The 20,068-nt window shown below is 35.4% G+C and overlaps 1 protein-coding gene across 1 annotated transcript in view; it reads right to left on the bottom strand.

Annotated features, from left to right (window-relative positions):
• LOC121387992 (ATP-dependent RNA helicase DDX1-like) overlaps positions 1-18,617 on the bottom strand; it is a 461,008-nt gene extending 442,391 nt beyond the window's left edge. The window contains exons 1-10 of the mRNA XM_041519183.1: positions 18,549-18,617; positions 14,096-14,147; positions 13,449-13,512; positions 11,099-11,128; positions 9,942-10,041; positions 5,236-5,283; positions 4,721-4,807; positions 2,755-2,915; positions 594-666; positions 39-115 (exon numbers count right to left, since the gene is read on the bottom strand). Coding sequence (XP_041375117.1) covers positions 39-115; positions 594-666; positions 2,755-2,915; positions 4,721-4,807; positions 5,236-5,283; positions 9,942-10,041; positions 11,099-11,128; positions 13,449-13,512; positions 14,096-14,147; positions 18,549-18,564 — 708 coding nt within the window. The 5' untranslated portion in view covers positions 18,565-18,617. The remainder of the gene's footprint in view (positions 1-38; positions 116-593; positions 667-2,754; positions 2,916-4,720; positions 4,808-5,235; positions 5,284-9,941; positions 10,042-11,098; positions 11,129-13,448; positions 13,513-14,095; positions 14,148-18,548) is intronic.
• Between the last annotated feature and the right edge of the window lie 1,451 nt (positions 18,618-20,068).

The following is a 20,068-nucleotide window of genomic DNA, read 5'->3' as shown; positions in this document are numbered from 1 at the left end:
TTTAACCATTGCTGATTTGTAATGATTTGAAAGGTTACCTTGAGAACAACAGCTGCATAGAACGTTTCTTGTCTTATATTTTCTGCAATGTCGTATGCTTTCCCGAGGTCCACTCCTGTAATATTAGACATTTTGTCATTTACAGAACTGTAACAATGACAGCATTAAAAAAAGCAATTTTGTAAAATGCCAAAAACTGTACCTTACAAATGTTTTGGATATTTTCAAAAAACCACACATGCACGCGTGCACGAGTGCGCACACACACACACACACACACACTCTCACCTCTCTCTCTCACACACACACACACACACACACACACACTCACACATGCAAGCAGCCATGTATATACACACACATATCACATTCAACCTGAGATAATTTATTCCAAATCAGTAAAATAATCAATACCAAATAACACATCCACTATTAAAATAATCTACATAAAACTAATTTAAACAGTTTAAACATGTCAAAATTTGCCCTTTCAAAAAACACTCAACAAGTTAAAAAAAAAAAAAATATTGTAAACATTTCTAAATTTCATTCACCTTTTAATAAAAAAACAAAACCCAGAAATATAAACTCACCATTTTTTGCCCATTTAATTTCACCATTATTAAGATCCAGGTAACATCCAATGGTATCATTTACACCAAAAGACTGAAAACAAAAGTCCAAGTATTTTTAAAACCATACACAAATTATAAGATAAGCAAATCTTACACACAAGATGATGAGATTTAGTTTAATATACTGATGGAAAGAAATAAAGGATCACACAGATAGAAACAAGAAATAACGACGGCATCAAAACTCAATTCATATTGTCAGAAGTTGACTGGGAACATATTCAACACTACAGACATTCAATCCCACGTTACAACTTGGTATGAAATACAGACATTACTACGCTAGTTGTGAATTAAAATTGGTCTACAATTTGATGTGTTCCCTTATTTCTTTCCATCACTATATTTAACCAGTACTAAAATACAGAACAGGCTTCGGAGAAATGAACGTTTGTGCAGACCATTTATGGGTCATGCTACACAAAATTACAGGTTACCCAATTTTATTTTGGGTAAAGATATAATGTTACAATGAAATCCTAAATTTAAGGCGATAACCACAAAAATACTTATGGAAAACAAGATTTTGTCAAGAGCAGGTTGATCTAAATTATTGTTCTCGACATTTCTAGAGGCCTGCAAACAGATAGTGGTGTGTAAAGATCAAGAATTCCGCCCAATTAAATGTTTCACAAACCATAAACGTTTTCAATGCACTGTAATGAACATCCATAGGTGCAACTATAAACCAAGTTTCAGCTCAGTGTGATGGACATCCATAGGTGCAACTATAAACCAAGTTTCAGCTCAGTGTGATGGACATCCATAGGTGCAACTATAAACCAAGTTTCAGCTCAGTGTGATGAACATCCATAGGTGCAACTATGAACCAAGTTTCAGCTCAGTGTGATGGACATCCATAGGTGCAACTATGAACCAAGTTTCAGCTCAGTGTGATGGACATCCATAGGTGCAACTATGAACCAAGTTTCAGCTCAGTGTGATGGACATCCATAGGTGCAACTATGAACCAAGTTTCAGCTCAGTGTGATGGACATCCATAGGTGCAACTATGAACCAAGTTTCAGCTCAGTGTGATGAACATCCATAGGTGCAACTATGAACCAAGTTTCAGCTCAGTGTGATGGACATCCATAGGTGCAACTATAAACCAAGTTTCAGCTCAGTGTGATGAACATCCATAGGTACAACTATGAACCAAGTTTCAGCTCAGTGTGATGGACATCCATAGGTGCAATTATGAACCAAGTTTCAGCTCAGTGTGATGGACATCCATAGGTGCAACTATGAACCAAGTTTCAGCTCAGTGTGATGGACATCCATAGGTGCAACTATGAACCAAGTTTCAGCTCAGTGTGATGGACATCCATAGGTGCAACTATGAACCAAGTTTCAGCTCAGTGTGATGGACATCCATAGGTGCAACTATAAACCAAGTTTCAGCTCAGTGTGATGGACATCCATAGGTGTAACTATAAACCAAGTTTCAGCTCAGTGTGACGGACATCCATAGGTGCAACTATAAACCAAGTTTCAGCTCAGTGTGACGGACATCCATAGGTGCAACTATAAACCAAGTTTCAGCTCAGTGTGAAGAACATCCATAGGTGCAACTATAAACCAAGTTTCAGCTCAGTGTGACGGACATCCATAGGTGCAACTATAAACCAAGTTTCAGCTCAGTGTGACGGACATCCATAGGTGCAACTATAAACCAAGTTTCAGCTCAGTGTGACGGACATCCATAGGTGCAACTATAAACCAAGTTTCAGCTCAGTGTGACGGACATCCATAGGTGCAACTATAAACCAAGTTTCAGCTCAGTGTGATGGACATCCATAGGTGCAACTATAAACCAAGTTTCAGCTCAGTGTGATGAACATCCATAGGTGCAACTATAAACCAAGTTTCAGCTCAGTGATGAACATCCATAGGTGCAACTATAAACCAAGTTTCACTGACCTAGGACTTATAGTTTGTAAGAAACTGATCAAAACGTGAAACTTTAACACAAAAGTTGACACTTCTGCCGCCACTGTCGCAAAAGTAATACCTACATATCCCCTTTTTACTTTGTAAAGACAAGACAAAAATAAAACCTATATGTACTAGAAACCTGTTTTCACTCAATATTCTTTTAAATAGGAAAACTGCACACCTGGCCATATGAGTCAAACTGTTTCCCATACGACTTTTTCCCAGTGCCTCCAAAGCCGAATCCAAACCGATCCGTCCCCAAGTCAAGACTCGCCTTCCCGGTCGACCAGCCAAGTCGACACAGTCCTTCGTCTGTGACCGTGCCTTCATAGAAGTATAAACCTGAAAAATATATAGTCATAGAATACTCAACAACCTGGTAGGCAAATAGAGATTATTATACGAGCTTGTGTGTCATACTGATTTTACGAAACGAGTGTCATGATTATTGTATTACCAGAGCGAGAGCGAGGGTAATACATGAATCCTGACACTCATTTCATAAAATCAGTACGATTCACATGCGAGTGTAATAATTTCTTTATTATCCACATTATCCAAAACATTATTTTCATGAATAACAAGCTAGGATATGTCAAAACGTTTCAAACGTGACTAAAAAGAGACGACGAAACGTCAGTTTCCAAAATGACGTCATTGTGATAAGCGTTTACACTGGGGAAGCTGCATTAAATTATGATGTCGCTTCCCAAAAATGATGTCATTCGATGTGCACGTGAAACCATTATGACACATATGGGTCATACTGGTTATATTTCCCTGAATATCTTGAACCATGTGGATAATGTGTTTTATCTGGCACAAGTGAAGTAATGTCATTCGTCAGTGACCGTGCCTTCGCATAAACCTGAAATGTATATTGTCAGAGAATACTCAACAACCTTGTATGCAATGTCTTTTATCTTGCACAAGAAACTAAACACATTGAAATAATCATAACCATGTACAGGTTATCATAAATGACAGGCCTGGGCCCCGTTTCCACGAAGCGATCTTAGCCTAAGATCACCTTAAATGCATAAGGTAGTTATGAACTTAAGATGATCTTAGTGCTAAGATCGCTTGTATCTATGAATCTAAGATATCTATGAATTTTACAATTCCCACCATAATCTCTTCACAAATATGTTGATACTCCAATGATTCTTTCAAATCCATTTTCTCGTTTTACTGATATATCTGTGGTAATTTTGTTCAAATTAAATTGTTTAATTATTAAGTTTAAGAAGCTGCCACAACGTTGACAACTTACAAAGGAAGAAGCTGTTGGTTTTATTTACCACATTGAAAGAAAAATGCTGAAAATATCTGTCCCTCAATTAATTTTGGTGAGTATAATTTTCTTTCTGAGGAAACCAAAACAATGTTGCAACAAATGAAACCATAAAATTAGTTTCACATTTAGATATTTGCTCAGAAATGACACTGTAATTTTTCTTTTATAGAAAGAAATGTTTTATTTAACGACGCACTCAACACATTTTATTTACGGTTATATGGCGTCAGACATATGGTTAAGGACCACACAGATTTTGAGAGGAAACCCGCTGTCGCCATTACATGGGCTACTCTTCCGATTGGCAGCAAGGGATCTTTTATTTGCACTTCCCACAGGCAGGATAACACAAACCAAGGCCTTTGTTGAACCAGTTATGGATCACTGGTCGGTGCAAGTGGTTTACACCTACCCATTGAGCCTTGCGGAGCACTCACTCAGGGTTTGGAGTCGGTATCTGAATTAAAAATCCCATGCCTCGACTGGGATCCGAACCCAGTACCTACTAGCCTGTAGACCGATGGCCTGCCACGACGCCGGTTTTTTTTTTTTTTGTTTTTTTTTTTTGTTTCTTTTATAGATACATCACCTTTCCTCAAACTAGTGAATATTCCCCTAAGGATAGTAGTCTGGTTCGAACATCCCAACAGCCAATGGGATGGCCTAAGATTCTTCTACTGTGTACCCCTTCCTATCCCGGTCATGTGACTGTAACTTCCTTCTTTTCCCTGAGTGGATTGCACGGAGAACTGGAAGAGGGGAGGCCGGGTGGGTATCAACCTCAGGAGAATATGTACTAGTTTGAGGACAGGTGATGTTGAAAAGAAATGATATTAAAACAACGGTCCACCTTTCCCAGTAACACCCTTGTTGGATCGTGTTCCATGCCAACCAGACGGGTCCCTTGCTTGACAGAGCAAACCTTCCGGGTCAATGGCTGAAATAAAACACAGGAAACAAACCTGATTATTTTAATTTTGATTGTAAATATTTTTATCTTATTTCTTATCAATCAATGTCAAAAGAAAAATATGTGTCCGAAATATTTATCTTTGTTCATCAATCAAATTGAAATAAAAATACAAAAAGCAAACCCAATTATTTTATTGTAGCAAGATTATCTTATTTTTTATCAGCCATTGTGAAGAAAATATTATTGCTGTAGTGTTGTTTACAGTGTATTAAGTGAAAAGATACATATTTCAGTTATTCAGAATTACACAAATATGAGCAAAGACTTTACTATTAAAGCACTTGTGTGTAAGAAAGAGAAAATTCAATGGTTTTCAAACCTACCACACTCATTTCAATAAGAAAAAAACAATAGAAGCAATCCGCAAATAAATTTAACATAAAATGTCATACCCATAGCATCTCCCCTGTCAAACATATTCATTTTCCATTTGCCACCACCTGCAGAAATAAAAATGAATACAATTTAGGATAAATTTTTCATTTTTAGAGAAGTAATTCTTGTTACAAAGCTTAGGTACATACTTTCATACTGCAATACTCTCTGGTGCCTAATAAACATGGGGGCTGAATAAGCATAGGGTCTGAAATTTTTTTGAAAATCAATTAAAAGTAGGGTGCGGAATTAGCATAGGGTGTGGAAATTAAAAAAAAACCCAATAAGAGTAGAATGCGGAATTAGCATAGGGTCTGGAAATTTAGCTAAACTGTAAAAATTTACTAGTAATAAAAACAATTTGGTTTGACGTAAAAATAAAAATAAGTGTTTTGAAAATAACAAAAATATACTATTGTTGTGTGTACATGTAATTTAAAAAACAAGCGGCTCAGAAATAAATAACTTGTAGTAAATTCCATAGTATGAAAAAATGTGTTCACTATAAACATATGTTTCTATTATCTGTTACAATTGTGTCACTGTCACACACAATTAATTAAAACTGTAAGTGTGTTTGTACATTTAAATGAAATTATGATAATTAATGCGAGGCGAGATTGCAGCTTTGAAAAAAAAATCCAAAAGTTCCATGCAAGAAAACCAAAACAATCAGGGTGGATAACAGCTCGCTAGATTCATCTCCTATATTTAACTCATGGTCAATTATAACAAAACGTAATTTCATCAACTTAATTTTTACCTGTATCATTCTTTATTTTTAAAGCATAGGGGGCTGGCATGCATAAATCTCAGCTGAAGATTCACAAACAACTGTGGTCATCGGCCATGCCAGCTGTTAGCGAAACGCGCCGGAACTGGAACGCAGTTAGGGGATGTAACTCTGCCTAATTTTTCTCGCTAATTTCTAATAAACTCTATTTGCAAGTGAAAATAAAAAGGTTGAGTGGAATTTGTGATTAAAATGAGTGGAATTTGTAATGTAAAAAAACATTTATAAAAAGAGGAAAGAATGTCAATAAAGATTGGGCCAGTTCCCCTTATCCTAAAGGAACTGTACTTTATCTACTTTAGTATACATAGCTTAACAAAAAGTCATATTTACATTTAAGAATTCAGTACCCTCGTCTTCAATGTTTGGTGAAAAGATGAAGTGTTGAAGTGTAATTGATTCATTTATATTAAGTGCTTGCATGAACTGTTGCATCGATTTACAGGCGAGCACTCAATCAAACGCATCCTAGGAATTTACCCAACCAAATAAAACCGAACCGAGCCGAGTGATAAAAAACAAAATGGCGGCCAACAATGTTCAGAAACGTGTTTACATTTTGTAGTAGAGTAACATACTTTGTTGTGCTTTAATGGTTCAAATGATCAAGTAAGCAGAAAAACAATGTATGTATATTAATAAATAAATAAATAAATGTATTATCTGACCACAAAAGTTGGCATTTTATTTGACAACTCGGAAAATTGTAAATTCCGTTTAAGATTTGCAATTCCGTCCGCGATTCCGTGATCGCAGAAAATCGGTACCCCTAATAGAGGCTATATGTAAGCATTTGATAAATTAAGAATTGTAATAAGCGTTGGGTGCCGAATTAGCGTAGAGGGTTACATTTTTTTTAGATGTAATTAAACGTAGGTTGCTGAATAAACGTAGGTTGCTGAATAAGCGTAGACACCAAATCTTTTTCACAAATTTAATAAACGTAGGTGTACGTTTATTTGGCACTCGAGAGTAATTAAATTTCTGTTGCAATCATTACAGCTTAAAGTCAACCCATAACAAAGTGATGTTTCTTTATTTCTGCATGAAAGTAGAATGATGTTGTCAAGGAATATCACAACATCTGATGTTATTTTATATAATTATGAACTTAATCAGTGCTCTACAAAGCAAGTTCAAATTTACTCTTCCCTGGTCAGTAAAGTATAATATTTTAGTCGCCAGCCACTTATATTTAGTAGCCAGCTAATATGTACTTGTCATTAAATCGATTCATCTGCTATTTTTACGGCACATTACTAATGCCGTAATAATTATTAGGACTGCATTCGAAAGAACTCATGAAGAGGTGATTCCTAGTTGTTAAATAGTAATTACAAGTTACTGTCTGTGTCCGGTTCCACTAAAACAGTGAACGACTATTAACTATCATTATCAAAATGAATGAATGAATGAATGTTTAACGACACCCCAGCACGAAAAATACATCGGCTATTGGGTGTCAAACTATGGTAAATGTAAACCCAATGTCTATCATTATCAAATTCCATACCCAATAATTGTATTAAACGAATTTATGCGAATTACTATTTTAATGGCACTGCTATAATATGCATTTAAATTGCAGTACTCATTAAAAGTTAAATAAAAGCATTGTGATAATATCTGCCAGGCTTCAACGCGTTACTAGTACTTATCAATCGGCTACCTTACTTTTGGTTTAAATAATATTTATTTTCGTCACATACTGCCTTGTAAATCCATAAATACTGTTTTGTAAATAGTTGTGTTTGCTGTGTTTGAGTTTGCTGCAATGTTTAAGATGTTATTGACTAACAGAGCCTTTTCAGCGATTGTAATTACATATGAAATATATTTTTCTGCATAAAATATTAGTGGCTGTATATTAAATGTGTTTCTGATCGTTCTACTATTTGTACTAGGTTAAATTTTCATTTTATTTCCTAAAATATGTTTTTTCGTACATACGAAATATACAGACACTGATATTCTAAAAAAGGAAATATACAGTGGCTCAACAATGTCAAATAAAACCTGGCTCTAAATGGGACAAGACCGACTTGGTTCAAAACTGAACTGGGACCGAATTATTTCCAAACGCTTGATATTCAAGTTCATGGAGATAATATCATAACGAATGAATGAATGTTTAACGACACCCCAGCACAAAAATACACATCAGCTATTGGGTGTCACAAATGGTAAGTATATGAAAATATTATTTAGATATATATATGTAAAACCACAGTGTAAGGAGCTGTGAGTGAAAAGTATAATACAATACATAAAATCAAGGTAAGTATATTTTAAAACTTTGTATAGAAGTCAAAGTGTATTTTTTTACTTTACAATTACTTCTGGATGGAAATGTGGCGCACAGTCAGTGTACACTAACAATGTTCACACTGAGGAGGGTCCTACTTTAAAATAAATGAATGCGTCAAATATGTATGGCTGATGCGGGCACGGCACAAGACTACTTCATCCTTCCTGCATCGCCTGTAGGATGACTGCCAATCTCCCAGGACTGCCTTGACAGAATGAAGCTTGTTCGCAACCGCACCGTCCCAATCGTCTTGCCAAGTCGAAAAGATATATTGGTTAATATGAAATTTAAAATCACTGTAGGGGACACCAACATGGACACGGGGCAAGTTCAAAGCAGACTTGGCAGCAGCATCTGCCTTTTCGTTCAATGTATTGTAGAGCTTGTAGAGCTTGGAGACACGAAGTGAGTCTGTAAAAATAATATATTTGGATGCACATGAATCCTTAATCTGTTCCACAGCTTTAATGATTGCCCAGGTTTCAGCAGTAAAGATTGATGCTGAATCGGGCAATTTCATGGAAATTATTGCATCTGATGGAAAAACTGTAGCACAAGCCACAGAATTCCCATCCCGTAATCCGTCTGTGTAAACAGGAATGTAATCACAATACCTCTCTTGGATTTCCATGAAATGTTTGTAAATAATTGCATCTGTGCGATCTTCTTTTAGATGCACAAGATCGAATACAATTTTTGGTGGTTTGATACACCAAGGTGGCAAAATAAAATATGAAGACGTTTCCAAAATGTCTGTTAAATCAATGTTGGAAACTGATAAAAACTGCTTAATGCAAAGACCAAATGTTCAAATCGCATTCAGTTTCACATCAAATAACTTCATATATTTATTATCAAACACTGCATTGTGTGCAGGGTGTTTTGGCATTGATTTAATCTTTGTAGCATACTGCAGAGAAAGCTTTGCACGTCTAGCACCCAAACTAGGTTCATGTGCATCGACATACAAGCTCTCCACAGGAGATGTTTTGAAAGCACCAAGACAAAGCCCAAGTCCCTGGTTAACATCATAACGAAGTATTACCTCCCACTTAATGTCACCGTGTTTACTCTTGAATACTGGAAAATCGTTATTCATAGTTCGATTAACATGTCTCAAACTTTTATTTTTCAAACAAATTACCAATAGAAAACGTTTTATGAAAAATAAATTGTTACTGGTCCACAGTGTTTTCCGGTGTCCAGTTTTGTTTACAGATTAAAGTAAAATTATTGGACAGTTGCCAACTGGCAAATGTGATTTTATTTTTTAAGACGCCAGGGAATGTTTTTAGTCACCATGGCGAGTATTTTACTCGCTTTGTAGAGCACTGTTAATATTATGAAGCATTTTTAAAGAACGAAAAAACCTCATAGAATTTAACACAAAATATGAATTTGTTTTCATTACTATTAACAACTAAAGTTTCAAATTTATTTATAAGGATTACCTGTTATTTCTTTTGTACCTCGTTCTGGTTAAAAATATTGTTTGTTAATAATTCCAGTTCGGTTTGACATAAAAAGAAAAGGAAAACTATTGTGGAAATAATAAAAATGCTACATTTTTACAATTTATCAGCCTCTATTCGTGTTCTAGCATGGGACAGGAATAATTTTACCTGAAACAGACTTAGGACCACGACTTTGACCAAGGCCTTTCCCTTCTCTTTGATCTCTTAGTGTTTCATGGACAATTTGTAAAATTGGTAGACAAAAAGCCTGCAAGATACAAAAAAAAACAGAATTAGTGTTCAAAATACAACAAGCTTCAAAAATTAATGTAGGACTTCCAAACTGCAGGTACATGTATTCAACCATGCCAATCAAATGACCATAGCCACTGTAATTCTGCTACAATTCATGGCCTGTTTGAATTACAATGCACTTACTAATTTGATGAATATTTGATCAAATTACACATTTGGTTTGGTTTCAATGTCATGCTTGCCATTTAATAATTTAGTTTGCAGGTTGTCAAAATGAATAGGTGCACAATGTGCTGGTAGTTTCCAAAAAGGTGTGAATATTTATTGATTATCAAATTAGATAGTACAAGTTGTTTTGTTTAATAACACCACTAGGGCACATTGATTAACTAATCATTGGCTATTGGATGTTAAACATTAAGTAATTCTGACATGCATGGTCATCAGAGGAAACCTGCTACATTTTTTCTAATGCAGCAAGGGATCTTTTATATGCACTTTCCCATAGACAGGATAGCACATACCATAGCCTTTGATTTACCAGTCGTGAAGATATTATAAAGTGTACAACACATTGCAAAGGTTCTTTCTAGTGTTCTCTTCACAGGACGGTAATGCCATTTATTTCTTTTGATTTAGAATACCTCAAGCAACCGCCAAGTTTAATTTCAGGTTAAGTTGGTTTACAGGTAGTCAACATAAATAGGTAACTATAGGATATTAAACGAGCTTCCATTTCGTATCATGTTTATGTCCCGAGTGAAATAATTTTCACTTGTAACAAGCTTAGTGAGTGAAAATGAAAATGATTTAATGAAGGACATAAACATGATACGAAATGGTGGAGAGTTTAATATCCTTTTTTTTTTAACCATAATTGATCTTAATTGATATCACTCAACTCGTTTGGTTGACATTCTAGTAAGGTTGTAGTGCGCCAATCAATGACGTCATCATGTCATGTCGAAGTGTTACATTCCACTTGGCATTCTAGTGGGATGTATCATTTTGATATGTACCAAGATATTTTTAACCATATGGGTAATAAATATAAACTACAGTATACTTACTCCAGTCTTTCCACTTCCAGTTTCAGCAGCCTGAAATAATCAATATTTAAACATTTAAATACATATTTAACCACAGTGTCTAGTAAAACAAAACACCAAAAATCTAAAACACCAAAAGTTTATTAAAGTTTTATTACGATTGGAAAAGTAAAAATAATTTTTCCCTTCGTAGAAGAAAGGTAGTGTTTCATTATGTTTCATGTTCATTCAGAAAGGTTCCAATAATATTTTATCAACTACTACTACTACTTACAGTAATACAATTTAGCCAAAACATATAAATTATATTATAAATTACTAGTATTAAGTAACTAATAATTAATGTTGCTGTTTGCTATCATCCAAACAATGCTTGGATGATAAAGTGGAAACGGTGCCAAAATCGGTGATGTGACATCTATTGTACAATTTTGTTTTTAAAATCAGATAAGTCCACAATATTATAGTGACTTCAGACTTTTTACTAATGGGCAAGATCAAGCAAAATGCAACATTTGAGCAAATAAATTATTTGTGAATTCAGTAACTTGTGTGGTATGATCAGAAAGCTATTAATGTCTAGTTTCCAAAATTGTTTACAGTTCTTAGATACACCTAGGCATTCATAATCAGGGGTGGGAATTGGTGAACTGTAAAAAAGAGGAAATCTAGAGAGGTCCCAGAAATTCTTGAAATCCTAGGTTAAAATCTGTGCCATCTGACACATTTTGGAGGAAAGGATGATTAAAATGTGAGGAAACGCAATGTTCCATGAGAGAAAAACAGCTGATCCGAGGAGAATTCCCACCCTTGATAATTAATGATAACAATTTAATGACTTAGCTAACTTTCATTTTTCCAGTTTCATTTGTGTCTGGAGCACATTGATTAAATAATTATCAGCTATTAGATGTCAAACATTAATTTTGACACCGTAAATCTGCTAATATACACTTTTCCATAGATTGGACAGAACAAAGTAAAGTTTGTTTTATTTAACGACGCCGCTAGAGCACATTGATTTTTTATCTTATCATCGGCTATCGGACGTCAAACATATGGTCATTCTCACATTGTTTTTTAGAGGAAACCTGCTGTCGCCACATAGGCTACTCTTTTACGATAGGCAGCAAGGGATCTTTTATTTGCGCTTCCCACAGGCAGGATAGCACAAACCATGGCCTTTGTTGAACCAGTTATGGATCACTGGTCGGTGCAAGTGGTTTACACCTTCCCATTAAGCCTTGTGAAGCACTCACTCAGGGTTTGGAGTCGGTATCTGGATTAAAAATCCCATGCCTCGACTGAGATCCGAACCCAGTACCTACCAGCCTGTAGACCGATGGCCTGCCACGACGCCACCAAGGCCGGTCTTGGACAGAACATACCATACCCTTTGGTTTTGGTCGTTTGAAAATGCTACATTAAAGTGTGATATAAGCACTAAATTAGAAGGCACTACAATGATTGTTCTTCAGCATAATTCAGGTCACCAGGTCACGTTTAGTACAAGGTCGGAAAACATGCTGTTTGGGCTGACGTGAAATAAACATTCATAGACATAATTTTCAAAATAAAATGGCCGATGTAACAAAACTAATAAAAGTTTGGCTTTTCAAATATATTTTTATTTCTCTGATGAGCATCTTGACAAGAACGCATACATTAATACTAGTATGCATGCTGTGGTGCTTCAATGAATCAAACCATGTAGCAAAATAAATTTATTTGTACATGACATTGTTTTAAAACTCTGATTTCGTACATAACATAAAATGGGACACCACTACATGTAGCAGGCCCGTAGCATGGTGGACATTAGTACGGGGGACCCAACTGAACAAGTGTTATTTGGGGGATCCGGGGGCATGATTCAAAGGTTATTTGCCTGTTACTATAACTCTCGCCGTTAATCTCAATCAGTTAGTCTCACTACAACTTTTACATTCAGTCAGGATGTTAAGTTTATTAAAAAACAAAAACAGCCAAAATTATTGGGGGGGGGGGGGGGGGCTGGGCCCCTCTGCCCCTCCCCTGCTACGGGCCTGTGTAGCAAGAGATTTTCCCCACAGTAAGCACAGACCGTACATACCAATGATAGTTGTGTGGCATTGGTTGGGATAGGGAGAAAAACTCAATAGGTCAACTGAGGAGGTTCCATCTTATGACCCAATCATGTTAGTGTTAGTCTGAGATGACAACTGCACACAAAGTATTAACTATGTACATTCATGAATAAAACATTCCGGGGAGACAAATACAATTTATATATTTTCAATAAATACTTTGGTGTGGTCTTTATTACTGTTGTAAATATCATTAGGGTTGTAACATCTGACACACAACTACATACAAATCAGTGTAAATTTACCATGAGGACATCTCCTCCCCCAAGGATCTGCGGAATGGCTTCAGACTGCACGTCAGTTGGAAGGCTGAAATTAAGGTAAAAAAGTACATATAGCAGAGTCAGAGACATCTGTAGATTGCGAGAATGACCATTTAATTTTCTCACCATTCTCACATGTGTAGTTCTGAGGAATTAATTTTTAATTCACACATGTATTATATAGACTTAGGGTTAGTTTTGGCACTTGCCAAATTCACCAATTGTGAATTTTAAAAGCATTTGGCAAATTTGATTTTCATTTAGCGAAATAATTTCATGTATAATAATTGATATTTTGTTAGAAATTAACTGAGTTTGTGCAATTTTTGAAGATTAATAGATAATTTGACGAAATTTCCTGATCCAGAGCTATCCCTGATAGAGATGGTTTTAAAAAGCAGGGCTCGAACTTAATGGTGGCTCCGGCCTCAGTGCTGTCATGGTTAAGCTGGTAGGTATTAATTAACTGATATTTTGTTACAAAATAACTGTTTATCTATGAAATTTGAAAGTTTAATATATAATCTGGCAAACTTTTCTGCTGATCCAGAGCTAGACCTGATGTATCTACAGTGAAATAATAAAACCACTTAAATGTGACTTAACGATAATAATCAAAGCAAACTTACGTCCAATCAAGTTCTTCCAATGCCTGACCTATTTCAGGTAGGACACCCATTTCTAAAAAGAAAAAAAAGCAACATATTTTAAGGATTGTCTGTTATTTAGTTTACGACGTTCATTTGGGTATGAACAACAAAATATCATCCACAAACTGTGAATTGGTAAAGCTGTTCTCACATAAGTTTGTGGATGATTTTTTTTTTACGTCCATACCCAAATGAACGCAAAAGGAATAACAGACAATACTTATAATTAAATTTGAATCATACTTAACTAATAATAAAACTAAAACTTCATACTTTATTTTGAATTACTTTTGGTCCATAAACAATAATGCTCAATAAGACAACTTGCCCATATAAAAATGAGGTTATGACACAAGACATTCCCCGACAACATAATTTTTACGTTCATCGAGAATTGAACAAATTCCCATTGCTACGTCTGGACTAATGGGATAATGACGTCATGTTGTAAAGAATATAACGGAAATTTAGTTATACATACATGCGTTTTTTATGTATTCATTTAACTGTGATGATCGTTTATTTCATATCCAGATGACCTTACGTACAACCATTCTTTATTTCATTTTCTTTAGTCTACTTGTTTGGAAAGTTTGTTTTGTTTTTTAACGACATCACTAGAGCACATTGATTTATTAATCATCGGCTATTGGATGTCAAACATTTGGTAATGTTGAGATATAGTCTTAGAGATGAAATCTGCAACAATTTTTCATTAGTAGCAAGGGGTCTTTTATATGCACCATCCCATAGAGAGGATAGCACATACCACAGCTTTTAATATACCAGTCGTGGTGCACTGGCTGTAATGAGAAATGGCTCAATGGCCCCAAAAACAGAGATTGATCCCAGACCGACTGCACATCAAGCGAGTTGCTTTCCCACTGGGCTATATCCCACCCATTACTTGTATGGAGTAAAACAATGAAGAGTTCCCATTTTAAAATGTGTAGGTGTTAATTTTATTTATTTATGTTATGCCAATAGTAATAGACAACATTTTTTGGTTGTTGATTATTGCATTAATTGCCATTATTCTCATTCACGGTTGTTAGGGTGTTGTTGTTGTTGTTGGGGTTGTTGTTGTTGTTTTTTTGGGGGGGGGGTTGGGTTGTCTGGGTTTTTTTTGTGGGTACTTATTTGTTTATTACCCCAGCAGGCACTCATAACGGGAAAATTAAAATCATAATTTCTCATTATCATGCACTGGTCTAACAAACAATACTACTGGACGATTTGTCGCTTACAAACCAACGACCATATCGGTACTAAATATGACGTCATCATGATTTGGCAAACACAAAATGACGTCATGTAGTTTAAAGAGTGTGCATTTACGGCTCTCCGTCTTTAGTGTTAAATGGACAACAAAATGTCATTTTAATGCAATATATTTTAGATTTTGTACTAGAATAAAGAGAACTTTTGTGTTTGAAAATTATCTATGAACGTGATTAAATTACAAAGTTATAGCAATACCCAGAACACTGCGTAAAGTGGTTTATATCATTACTATACATGTACATGTACGTGCGTGTATGTTGAAAATAAAGGCTTTTAGAGAAAAAAACAGCTCAGGTAATAAATAGAATAACAAACTTGGTACCAGCTATTATCAAATGTATGTCCCTCATGAAAATTATTTCACTCGGGACATAAATTTGATAATAACTGGAATCTTGTTTATTATCCTCTATATCCTACCGAACTCTGTATTTGAGAATTCTTTTGTGTTTAGTATATATAATTTTGTTATTTCAAAAACAGAACCATGCCAAAAATGGCCCCCAAGCAAAAACAGAACCAAACTGAAACCAACTTCGTTTGTGTTTAGTACCGTATATAATAGTTGGAAATTCATTTTGTTATTTCAAAAAAGGAACCATGCCTAAAATGGCCCCAAGCAAAAACAGAACCAAACTGAAACCAGCACCAAAATGTGAGTGGACATGGCACCAAAAATTAAAAATGCCAGCCTAAAACAGACTAGAATTATTAAAAGTAGTGAACCTAAAAAACAACAGTTATTTAATCATTTATGCTCAAACAGATTAAGGAAACCTCCACTTTACGTGGTTTTTTGTCAATTATTTCAGTTTGCTTTGAAGTAAAAAGAAATGTTTTTAAAATAACAAAGACTTTTTTTCTTTTTTTTTTGCAACTGTAAAAACATTGGTCAATATTTGAATATATACAGGTGAATGTGCAGAGGGGCAGTTTCATGGTTTGAACCACTCTTGCACAAAGTAATTATTATTATTTTTTTTTTTTTCAGGGTAGCATGACCCGAATCCTCTAGAAACTTAACTTGCCACAGTTAAGACCATCACCATTGCCTAACTTTCTGTACCCGCACCTGATGCAGACATGGCGGAGCAGGGGGAGGCTGGAGGGTGTGGCTCTATTAAAAATACATGTATTATAGGTAGTAAATCTTAAAGCAGAGATGAATTTTACTTGTAGAATGCAGGAAATTGCATTTCAGGACATCTAGTTTTCAAAACTTTACGGGCAAGCATACCCCCGAACGCCCTAGAAACTTTGCTTTGCCCCCACAATGTCTACTTGCTTCCGCCGTGCCTGTGATGTGTAAATAAAGCAGCTAAAGGTTTAGTGATGCATGTTGTCTGTTTATGAAGTTTGATTAGTTTAAACATCCAGTTGACCAAGATATTACAATCAGGTTTACAATAATTGTGAGATGAAATACTACATTTATAATACAGTGAGATGACATCACAAAACTATCAAAGTTAGCTAAACTTTTATTTTTTTATATTACATTTGATACAAGCACTAAATCGAATCGCTTTAATGGAAAGCAGGCCTTGCGAAAAAACTAGACTTGGTATTCGTCCTTTGAATGTTCTGAACATGCCTCTGGCTATTGCAATAATCGGAACATTATGGAATTTTTTCGTAGCCAGTTGAATTCAGAAGCAAAACACGAAACATTCTGATAGAGATTACTGTAAACATCTGGAATTAGTGAGAAAAAATACATCAGCCGATCGGCAATCTTTCTTGACAAATTAATTTTAATGACGTAAAGTAATGCTTTGCTGGTTGAATTGGCGATAGTCTGGTAGTCAGCTTCTTAAATTACTTGCCCAGTGGACTAGCATCTTTTAAATTCTACTAGCCCCCAGTGATTTCCACTCGCCTCAGGCGAGGAGACAAGCATTAGTTTCTACCTATGTCTATGCATATACATGTATGTAATGTCTAATATGATTTATTTAAAAATGATATATACTTTATTCATGTATACTTAAGACAAGTGAATGGTCCTCTCTTTTTTTGCCTTGAATTCTTTTTAGGATAATTATAATGAAAATTTAGTGAAAATAAATGTAACTCAATGGTTAAGCTCTCGCCTGATGTGCAGTTGGTCTACGATTGATCTACGTTGGTCGGGCCATTAGGCTATTTTTCATTCTTGCTGTGGTATGTGCTATCTTGTCTGTGGGATGGTGCATATAAAAGATCCCTCGTTATTAATGAAAAAAATGCAGTGGGTTACCTATGGTCTACGATTTAGTGTGCACATGGGGCACATTGAGGCAACACTTTTCTTAATATGCACAGCCAGTTACTTTCCTCTATGTAGCAAATTTAAAATGGCAGGGGTATTTTTTAAAGGTTGTTGTTGAAGATTTATTTTGTTAATAATGATGCAAGTACTTCAATCGGGATTTAGTGAGGATGGTAAGTTATACATTTTTGGTTTGTGTCCATTTGTTGCACCATTTCGGTTGAGAAATAGTTGAAACATGGTGTCATAAATTTTTAATACCAGCTTGCTGCTATATTAAGGGTATTTAAAGAAATCCGGACATAGTAAAAACTACACTTACTACGCCCCCTTCCCGGAATAGTCTAAAATTATAATGTCAAAATTACCAAATGCTTGACTTCAAACAGCCGATGATTAATAATTAATGTGCTCAAACTTTTAACTTTTTATGCTTAATGTTAATAAAGGTATTTTAAACCAAATATAAGGCTCACATTTAACACCTTTTCACTGCAAATTTTTATAGATCGTGTATTTTTTTTCTGAACAGGGTTACTTCCCCTGAATAGAACATTTTAATTTTAAGAGATTAGAACTGGAAAAAAAAAATGTTTTAAAAAATAATTCTTTTAGAGGTATTCTATCATTACAGCAGAATGTCGCTATCATTCCTGTTTGTTTTAGAAAGTATAAATTGTCCCTACGTGTAAATTATAACTGATGCGACAGTCTGCTATCGGTATCATGCTTTCAGTTTTGCTACACGAGTACATCGAATCATCGATATTTTGAGAACAGTCGTGTGACAACTACATAAAATGTCGCGCATAAATTTAATAATGTTTCAAATAACTTATAGGATTCATCTTATTATGCGTCTGTACATTCAGAGTACGCTTCAATTAATTATTATACCCTCAAATGCAGTCATAATGCAAAACAATATTTTCGTGTAGCACCAAATAGCCGGGTCGAAATGTTCGGGGTCTGAAGTTAAAGTAAAGCTAGGAGTAAGATATACGAAGTTAATAAAAAAATGACCAAATATTACTAATTCTTTAAAAAAATAAGTTCAAATAATTCGTGAAATGTGTAAATTTCGGATGCTTTGTCCACATTTTCAAACCAAATACGAAACTAATAGTGAAAATAATATTGCCCATAGTGGAATGTCCCTCATTTCATACTGGAAACCATCCGATTATGGAATATTATGTTACACACTTGTTTTCAAACGGGATTTGTTCGTGAGAATTCGTGATTTCAAACAATAAAGAAAAAAAAAACAATAACAATAATAATAATAACAACAACAACAACCACACACATAAAAGGGACAGTGTCAGTTCTGGTAGTATTTATATTATACCTAGTAAGAAGGGATGGGTCAATCAAATTATCAATGTGGTTTATTTTCAGATACCATCCACACAAAAATATCAAAATAAATGTTGTGCTTGTTTTTTGTGTGTGTTTTTTTGGGGTGGTGGGTGGTGTGTGTTTGTGAGAGAGAGAGAGAGAGAGAGAGAGAGAGAGAGAGAGAGAGAGAGAGAGAGAGAGAGAGAGAGAGAGAGAGAGAGAGAGAGAGTGTGTGTGTGTGTGTGTGTATGTGTGTGTGTGTTTGTGGACAACGACATCTAAGTAGACAGGACACATTATCGGGGAAGGGGACTCAAGACCGATTTTAATCTTTATTTATATAAAGTTAGGCACTCCCCCCACCCCTAATTTTTTATTTTATTTATTTACATTTTTGTCTTCAAGTGGAAGGCCTGTGTCCCACTTCCCCGCCCCAGTTCCCACAGAACCATCCCACAGAATTGGGCAATGTCTCCAAATAAATACTCTTTCACTCTTCTCCATTTAGAAATAAAACTAATTATGTTGAGTAAGACTACAATTCTAAAGTGGAAGACCATATTCCATTGAGGAAGGATTACGATTTGTGTGTTTGCATTGTACGTGTTTAAAACCATTTCAGTAGCCTGAGTAACTCATCGGTTGTGGGGCGGGACGTAGCCCAGTGGTAGAGCGTTCGCTTGATGCGCGGTCGGTCCAGGACCGATCCCCGTCGCTGGACCCATTGGGCTATTTCTCGTTCCAGCCAGTGTTCCACAACTGGTGTAACAAAGACCGTGGTATGTATTATCCTGTCTGTGGGATGGTGCATATAAAAGATCCCTTGCTGCTAATTGAAAAGAGTAGCTCATGAAGTGGCGACAGCGGGTTTCCTCTCTCAATATATGTGGGGTCCTTAACCATATGTCTGACACCATATAACCGTAAATAAGATGTGCTGAATGCATCGTTAAATAAAACATTTCCTTCCTTCATCGGTTGCTCAATTATGTAAAATACCTAGTTAGACTGAGGCGCTTTTAAATTCGTGCAGCGCAAAATGTCTATCTCGGATTTAGTCACTGGTGAACATAGAA

Source organism: Gigantopelta aegis, chromosome 14 (assembly GCF_016097555.1).
Source record: "Gigantopelta aegis isolate Gae_Host chromosome 14, Gae_host_genome, whole genome shotgun sequence".
Classification (NCBI taxonomy): domain Eukaryota; kingdom Metazoa; phylum Mollusca; class Gastropoda; order Neomphalida; family Peltospiridae; genus Gigantopelta; species Gigantopelta aegis.
Note: the sequence above shows the minus strand (reverse complement) of the source record. Positions and strands in the feature narration are given on the sequence as shown.